Source organism: Hibiscus syriacus, unplaced genomic scaffold (assembly GCF_006381635.1).
Source record: "Hibiscus syriacus cultivar Baekdansim isolate YM2019G1 unplaced genomic scaffold, ASM638163v2 tig00006128_pilon, whole genome shotgun sequence".
In the NCBI taxonomy this organism is placed as follows: Eukaryota; Viridiplantae; Streptophyta; class Magnoliopsida; order Malvales; family Malvaceae; genus Hibiscus; species Hibiscus syriacus.
Genome location: NW_024062081.1, coordinates 54,848 through 64,188, shown reverse-complemented (window position 1 = coordinate 64,188; position 9,341 = coordinate 54,848). Strand labels below are relative to the sequence as shown.

The window sequence follows — 9,341 nt, the reverse complement described above, 5'->3', positions numbered from 1 at the left end:
ATCAATGACAAGCTCCCACATAGCCTTGAAGAAGCCAGCAGTGAACCTATATGGACCTGGGCTTTTATCATCACCTTGACGAAATAAGACCTCTTTGATTTCTAACACTGTCACCTCTTTAGTCAACTCAGGCTCATCAGACTCTGGCAAGCCCCTGCCCACCAAATCTTTAAGAACCTCCATAGAACAGTCTTGGACATTAGGATCACGCCTGCCGATAAGATTAGTGAAAAATCGAACCATTTCACTAGACATGGCTTCAAATTATTCCAAACGATTACCATCTCCATCATAAAGTAAACGAACCATTTTCCTCATTTTATTTTTATCAACCATAGAATGAAAGAATCTGGTGCCTAAGTCCCCATCTTGCACCCAATGTACCTGTGCTGTTTGCTTATAAAAGGGTTAAATTTCAATGTTTTGCATGAAAATGGACTAAAACAAATATTTGACATTTTTCTTTTAGGGTTACCCACATCCGGTGGAGTTGACCCGAATACCAATTATGTTAACATATAAATTTGAACTCTGGGAAATTAAGCTTTCCTTTCAATCGGGATACCAATTCCCAACCCTAATTTCCTCTCGATCCCCAAATTCGTTTTAGACGGAACAAAGAAGTTTTTCTCTCAAATCACGTATCGGTTATGGAAGATCATCAAATTATCGGAAACGATGTCAACAACAAGGATCTCAACCCAAGGCAGCTACAGCTGTTCGTTAAACTTCTCAATGGCGGGACTTTGTCACTCCAATTCCCGACCCCTCAAATCCAAGTCGGCGATGTCAAGCACCGAATTCATGAAATTAGCAAAATCCCTATCAACTTCCAGCGCCTGATTCGCGGCCATCAACTCAATGACGATTCGGAGATTTCCCACTCCAACGCCACCCTCAATCTCTCCCTCCGGCTTATTGGTGGCAAAGGAGGTTTCGGATCGCTGCTACGTGGCGCAGCCACGAAGGCTGGGCAAAAAAAGACGAGCAATTTCGAGGCGTGCCGAGACATGAGCGGGAGGAGGCTGAGGCATGTGAACGCGGAGAAGAGGTTGGAGGAGTGGAAAGCGGAGGAGGAACAGAGGAGATTGGAGAAGATCGCGGAAGATTTTATTAAGAAGAAAGCAAAAACTGGGAAAAAGGGAGTTGGAGATGGAGAGGCCGAGAAGTATGTAGCGAAGTATAGGGAGCAATCAGCGAGGTGTGTGGCGGTGGTTGAAGAGTCCGTTAGGGCAGCGTGCCAAAATGGAAAGCGGAAGATGGTGACGGGAGGAGCTGACCCCAAAAAATTGAAGATTTGGTAAGTTCTTAAGATAATTTAATTTGCTGGTAATTTTGGTTGGTATTAATGTTTTTGATCATTTATTCGTTTTTCTTTGCTCTTTTAGGATGGGGAAAAGGAAAGTGGATGAGAATGATAGTGATGATAGCAGTGAGGATGAAGAAGAGAATGAGAAATCTGTAGTTTTGAAAAATGGGAATCATTCTGATTCTAGCAAGGGAACCGAGGAGAGTTCTGGTTTGGTTTCGGTGGGAAATCAGGATATGATCCATATGGAATTTTCAGGTGGAGCCTCAAGTGAGACTGGCTCTGAGGAAGAGAAAGAGGTTGTTCTGCAGCAAAGCTCGGAATCTTGTGGTGATGATGCTCCTGCCATGGTTGAAGCAGATGCCATTGCTGGAAGTGAAGCAGCTCAAGCTGATGAGATGCTGGAACATATTGGAACTAAAACGGAAGATCCGGCCGAAATATTCGGTCAACATTCCAGTGTTCCAGTTGCAGAAAATGGAGGAGTTGGAAGTGAACTTAATAATGAAGTCAATTGCTCTTCTAAACCAGAATCAGAAGTTCACAAAGAAACAGTTGTTTCAAATGCTAACATTACAGAACCAGAAAAGCCATTGAATTTTAACGACTTCAATTCTTCAGAAGAAATGGAGGTATGGTTGAACACTTGAAGTTTTTTACCTGTTTTCTAGGCTTAATACTAATAAAGATCAATACCATTGATACATCTAGCTCGTTAAAAAAATACTTCTTTCAATCAACTCAATGATTGCGTACCTAGATGATATAGGATATTCAGCAGTTTGTAGTTGTTGCAATTTTATCAAATGCTTTCCTTTAGCCCAAGTAAACTTGGCCATAGCTATTTGATGTTATTTTAGCTTTGTCTTCATGTTCTTGTGTACAAAGTTGTTGGGCCAGACAAATTGAATAATTGAAGAAAAGATACCATGGAGTGAAATTTAAAATCAGTATATGAATTGAATTGTCATGGGCCTCATGGTGATGCTGTTGCTTTTACAATGCTTAACGATGATATATCGTTAACTGTTTTATCATTTCTATAGGCTCTTGGATTGGAGCGGCTGAAATCTGAACTGCTGGCACGCGGACTAAAATGCGGTGGTACATTGCAAGAGCGAGCTGCTCGTCTTTTCTTGCTAAAGTCTACCCCTTTCGATAAGCTTCCAAAGAAGTTGCTTGCAAAGAAATGAAATAACCATGTAGTAGGGTGAGGCTTCATATAACGACGTAAATGTATTGCTAAGGAGTGTTCTTTTTATCAAACCAAGAAATGTGTATATTTCTCGTCATGTTTAATACTGTATGATTTGGTTCTTGTAAGGTGAAACCCTGTTAGGTAAAATTGACTTCTCTTTGCCTAAACTGAATGTTTGGATTTGTGGAAAATCTTAAATGTTCCAACATTGATGTGCATCGTTGATCTTCTCCTCAAGCGTTTCTTATCTTTTATAAGAGTAACCCTAGCTTTTATCGACATTCTTTTCCACTTAAGTCCACCAACTTTAATCCTATGAATCATGGTTCCTACGCGCTCGAAGCACTCGGCTACGTGCATCACTTGACAATATATTTTTTATTTTACAAAATATACATTTGGATTTGTTGATACAAATATAGGTAAGGAAGAATAGAGAGGCTCGCATGGTGGTTCGGAAAGTCTCGTGATTGATTGAGGTCAAGTATTTATGCGTAGTGACAATCTGGTATTGGGGACAACCTACTATCTTTCCTCCCTTATCCCATACCCCATTACATATGGGAACAAGGGACAACCAATATTATTTAAAAAAAATTGAAAGTTATTAAAAATCCATCACATAAGTTATTATTAATCTTATGTGAATTCCAATATTTGGCGGTGCATAGGACGCGTTATTGTTTGAAGGTAAGGCATTTAAATGATCCTTCAAACCAAGTGTCAGGCGAGGCTTTGGTGGTTTCTCAGTTTAGTTGGTCTTAATCCTAAGACACTCCTTGATTTATTAATGTTTTACTTTTTAAAAAATAAATTACATAATTATTTATCAAATATATTAAAATGTAAACACCTCCATCATAAATAGAGACTGACAGAAACACGAACGGAAATTCACTTGTTTAGTGCTTCTTCAAGCTCTGAAGAAGCTTCTTCATCACATCATCGCACCTCCCACCAGCCTCTGTTGTTTACTTGGCCACATCACCGATTCTTTCAGCTTGGTTTCTGATTGTTTATTCTCCATCACTTCCTTGATTTTGTATCCAATCTCCACTCCTTTCACCAAATGGTTGTTCATTCCCCATCCCCACTTCTTCATACAAATCCCCCACCCAGCTGCCTCCATGACCTCCCCGGCGATCATCTGATCTCCACCATGTGGCCATCCCAGGATTGGGATCCCATGCCAAGATGTTTCCACTACCGAGTTCCATCCGAAATGACATGGGAACAAACCCACCGCTTTGTGACTCGGTATCCGCCATTGATCCACCCACTCTTTCACAACAAACGCTTTGTTGTTCTTCACTTCGTTCATCACTTGGTGTCCTACAATCTCATCAAAGTCGACTCCTTTTTCTTCTTTGTCGAAAACTTTAGTCCTCACCACCCACAAAAACTTATATCCACTTAGTATTAGCCCATTGCCTAGCTCCCTTATTTGCTTTTTAGATATCGATGATCTACTGCCGAAGCAGGCGAAAACCACTGAACTTTCCTTCTGATCGTCCAGCCACTCCATCAGTGAAGAAGGCGAAGACCCCCCCCCCTCGAATGGCAATGGCAGAAACGGTCCAAGGGGGAAAGCTGGCGGCAACCCGTCTGTTAATTCTGCAGCAGCAAATATCTCAAAGCATTCCTTTTCGAGCCCTTCGAATGAATTGATCAAAACGCCATCAAAACGCTTGATGCTCTTACTGTTGTCTGGGAAATTCTTTGCGAAATAGCTATTCGAGTCCAGAAGTGGCGGCGGAATCGATGTCTTCGGGATCAATGATGGGATAGAAGGAAAAGAAGAGACAAGGGAAAACATTCGAGCCGACGAAATAGAGAGAACGTAGTTAGGTAGACGGAGATTTTCAGTGATTTCGATCACAGACGCCAGCAGTGTCACATCAGTGACGACAAACGAGAACGGAGGAGAAAACAGGTGAGCAGAGTGACAAATGGTAGCTCATTGGAGTGCAAAAGGGTCAGTGGTGGGATCAATAGGGATGAGTGTGATCTTCTTCTCGTTAACCTGAGGAAATGCAGAGAGAAAATTGGAGATAAGCTGAGATTCAGCTGAAGAAACAACAGGGTGAGAAGTGATTAAAATGAGTGCACATTGTTGGTGGATAAGAGAGGCACCAAGTCTGAGCATTGCTTGAAGATGACCCATGCCTGAGCTTGGGATTAAAGCAACATGAAGAGACGTTTTTAGCTAAAAGCCTAGAAATTGAAATTTGGCTCTGAGGACTTGTGTTTCTGATGCTGTGGAGTTTGGCTGATTGGGGGACTACTACTTATAGTCATTCCGCATTTGGTAATCACGAGATCAGGTAGGTCGAGTTATAGCTCGTGGGCCATCAAAGTCGTAAACTCTATATATCTATATAATTTACTCGAACTCAATCAATTATTTAAATAATATTAATCTCTATTGGTTATATATTTATATATTAAAATTTAATTTAATTAATAATATTTATTAGTTAAAAGATTATTTATATAAGAAATATATTAATTTTATATAGTATTTTTCATAATAATTTTACTTGAAATTTTTTATATAAATATTTATTCATCCATTCACAAATTACAATAGAAAGCTTGACAAAAGTGAGAAAAATTGATTTGTTTTCCAATGAATTTCGATGGGATATAATTTGATTTTTTTTTAATTTCGTTCATATTTGTTTCGCATTAAATTTCTAAAAAAAATCATTTTAGACCATTTTAAATTGATTTATTTCGCATTAAATTTCTAAAAGTGCATTTGATGTTTTTTCCTTCAATTTTTTCTTTAATAAAACAACTTCATTTTAGATCATTTTGGACATCATCATAACTGCCATTCAGATTATCATCTCACTAAAGAGTTAATGGTGAAATAATATGACCAAATATAAAATTAAAATTTGGTCCTATAATTTAAGCAATTGAAAGTTTAATATTATGATTTATATATAGACTAAAGTTCAAGTGCATCTGACGTAGTTTACCCTAAACTTTAATCTGAAGTAGACAGACTAAGTAATTTGCAGTGCTGATAAACCCGGTGATTAACGATTTTATATATATATAGGGAATTATATTAAAACAATATTTTTAATTATTCAATTTATTAAAAGTTATATAATGTGTATGTGGTTGTTAATTTTCATTAATTGTTGTTAAAGTTATAATGTAATATATTAAATTAATAAGTAATGTTTTATTTATTTTTTTAATTTTAATTAAAACACTGTTTTAATAGTTTTATAACATTTTTAAACAATAATTTATGAAAAATATAAAAATATTCATAATTTGTTTTTAAAATTTAAAAATATTTTCTAAAAGTATAATTTTGAGTTTTTTACAAGTTATAAAATTTTTAAAAAAATGCTCTTTCATATTTTTGTTACTTAAGTTTTCCCTAATTCTCTAACCAAGAACAATGTTTAAATTAAAAAAATAGCTCTTAGACATTTAAATTAATAATTATTTTACGTATTTTTCCTTTTTAATTACTTTAACTCTCAACATTTTAATTTTTGGTCAAAACAATTCATCTTGGATGTATACTGTTAATTAACTAATTATCAATACATGTTATTAGCATGCCATTTTCATACTTTGATTACGTGGCATGTGACATGTCACCACTTAAACAATATGTGTTGAACGTTAGGTAACTAACAGTTTCTATTCATCAGGGTTGTTTTGACCAAAATTGAAATGTTGGAGTTAAAATGCTAAAAAAATATAGGCAAAGTAATGAGTTCTTTTAACGACCGTTACATAATAGACACTTAAAATAATAACGTCGAAAACATTGAACACCTTATTCGAACGAAAAATACATTAGACACATAAAATGAAAAAAATATTAGACCCTTAATTTTTTTTCATCAAGCTTTAACATAATAACTATCAATGACAATTAATAAAAATTATTAATCCAATAATTCAATTGAATAAGAAAAAAATGGAATTATTTTAAAAATGGAATTATAAATGGGACTTCGGAGAAAACTGAACTATCACAACTGAGTCAAAAAGTAGCCAAAAAATGAAGATTTCCAGTTATTAAACAAACAATAAAAGGAGTAGAAAATGTAAAAAGAATAGGATCTTTTTTGTTAGATTGAAATATTCTCTTAGCGAAACTAAACCTATTTCTCATTGTACTAAAACCCGTCCCTTGGGATGTTAGGGTTGTTTAAATAAAATAAAAGTAGAAAGCTTTTCTCTGTATATTTTCTCTGCTTAATGTTAATGGCCTCCATCTGTTGAGTATGGTCACGGATGGGTATGGGTCGGGTTTTTGGTTCATCCGACCCGAGAATAAGAGAGCCTCCACCCGATATCCGATCAGATCAAAATAAGGTTTCACCGACCCGATCCGAACCGAAATAATAATAAAAAATTATTTTTATTTAATAAAAATAGTAACTTAATTGAAAAAAAATTATATATAGAAAGCTATTATTGTAATTATCTATAAATATATAAGGTAAAATTATATATTTTTTCGGGTCGGGTATGATTTTTTTACACCAAACCTGATCTGAACTCAAATATTTTTAGAAAAACCCCACCCCGATTGGGTCGGATTTAAATGCCCATCCCTAAGATGGAGGCCGTTAAAATTAAGCAGAGAAAATATACAGAGAAAAGCTTTCTACTTTTATTTTATTTAAACAACCCTAACATCCCAAGGGTCGGGTTTTAGTACAATGAGAAATAGGTTTAGTTTCGCTAAGAGAATATTTCAGTCTAACAAAAATGATCCTAACAATTAGTCACCATTACAAAACAACCCTAAGTACCTTTCTCTATGATGATGGGCTGCCTGCCTCACTGTTCGTGCGAGGCAAAAGGGTTTTCATCTTGGTAATTCCCAGGGGGATCGTAGGAGCACATAATGAAGACGCCCCCCATTTCACACTTTACTCGAGCACATCCTACTTTCATCGTATCCCTCCACACAATCTGTGTATAATGGCCGCACATTTTCCCTGGCTGGCAAACATTGCTTTCCTTGTCATAGTACTTCTCTTCGTTCACCCATGATTTCACGGCTTTAGGAATGCTCCAGTGGTCTTTGGCCGCCAAGAAGATGTTCTCTCCATAGGGTCCATTGGAGTGGACAATACGGCAATCATTGATGCGCTTATCCGCCCATTGGCGAGCGTACAGGGCCAGGCTTTCATCCCACACGTAGAGTGGTTCGGATTCGTGTGCTCGAGCTTCGTTATGTGCCTTGAGGATTTGTTTTATCTCCGATCGAGGAAGGTGGTACTTTGGCTGATGGCGAGGTGGTTTATTTGGTTTCCGGGGCACTGGCTTTTGATCGGCGTCTGGTCTTCGAGGGAGAGGGAGAGGGAGCGGTCGAGAGATGGGATGTCTCACTGAATTTCTGTGCTGAGAAGATGGTGACGTTAAAACAATGGTAGAGAGGTGAAGGAAAATGATGATCAAAAGTGCGATGATCCCCATTGTTGTCTTGGTCTGACCTGTTTTTGTTTCTTTTCATCCTCGAGGAAGATGAAAGAAAAGGATTGGCTATTCTACGACTTTCTAGGATTACCATCAGTTTTTCTCTCTTCTCCCCAAAGAACTCACCCCTTCCAGTTAATTACTTAATTAAGCCCTTAATCACTTGGTTAATCTTAAACAAAAAAAAGATATCTTTTTTATTGTTTATGCAACTAACCATTCATGTATTTCCATGTGTCTTCAAAGTTTTGACGTTGGATATTATACACTGTTTTGAAAATCGGATCGGACCGACAGGTTCAACCGGAAATCGTTGTCTAATTCGGTTCAAACTACACCGATTAAACCGTTACTAGTGAACCGGCCAAAACCACTGGACCGTTCGAACCGGACCGGCTGAAAATCGGAAAAAAGGGAAAAATCAGAAATTTTGTTTTTTTTTTAAAATTAAACCAAACGACGTCGTTTGTTAAACGAGCCAAGTCGAACTCGAGTATTGCTGAGATCAACTCAAACTTTAAAAGTAAGCTCAACTCGACACAAACTCACGAACTAAAAATTATCAAGTTTAACTCGAACTCGAAATATAATATTGAAACTTGAACTCGAAAAAGCTTGAACTCAAAAAAAATTTAGAAGCTCGATTGAAGCCTAAAATTCGAGCTTGATTGAAGTGAGAATAGTTCACTCTATGCTCACTAAAAGGCTCTATGATTTTGAATGTCAAATTACCTCTATTATTTATAGAAGTTAGTTGAGATGCTCTTCTATGTTTCTTAGCCATGTGAGATTGTTTTGTTCTCATATTTTTACTCTTTAGACTTTTGGGATGCTCTTCTATGTTTCTTAGCCATGTGAGATTATTTTTTTTTTAAAAATTAAACCAAACAATATCATTTTGTTATGATTTTTTTAGCCCCAAATTTATTTTTTTAATTATAGTTATATAATTATATTTATTATTTAATATGTTTTACCTTAAATATTATGTTGTAGTTAATTTGAATCATTTTGTTTCACTTGATTTTATGGTTTTTAACTTATATATGTTATGACTTGCTTTGAATATGACTTGTGATATACAAAATTATTTTTTTATTAAATATTTTTGGTATTTTTTTTTTAATTTTTTAAATAATTATGACGTCGTCCGATTCTTCTGACCGATCGAACCGATTCAACCGGTTAAACTAGTAAATCGATAGCATGACCGGTTCGCCGATCCGGTTCTGAAAACCATGATATTATATGATGATTTCATTATCTTTCTTTATTTGATACTAAAAAGATAGATTTTTGCTAGGGAATTAATGGAGCAACTTCATTTTTAGACTGCATTTCTTCAACTTTTTTGTTGGGGCTATA

General features: G+C 36.2%; 1 protein-coding gene and 1 pseudogene across 1 annotated transcript; one reads left to right on the top strand and one right to left on the bottom strand.

Annotated features, from left to right (window-relative positions):
- The first annotated feature begins 549 nt into the window (after window positions 1-549).
- LOC120200541 (replication stress response regulator SDE2-like) lies at window positions 550-2,722 on the top strand. The gene is made up of 4 exons (XM_039201353.1): window positions 550-1,300; window positions 1,389-1,941; window positions 2,356-2,533; window positions 2,577-2,722. The coding sequence occupies exons 1-3, from the start codon at window positions 651-653 to the stop codon at window positions 2,500-2,502; spliced, it is 1,350 nt and encodes a 449-aa protein (XP_039057284.1). The 5' UTR covers window positions 550-650; the 3' UTR covers window positions 2,503-2,533; window positions 2,577-2,722.
- A 687-nt stretch (window positions 2,723-3,409) lies between these two features.
- LOC120200533 lies at window positions 3,410-7,976 on the bottom strand (annotated as a pseudogene).
- Window positions 7,977-9,341: the final 1,365 nt, after the last annotated feature.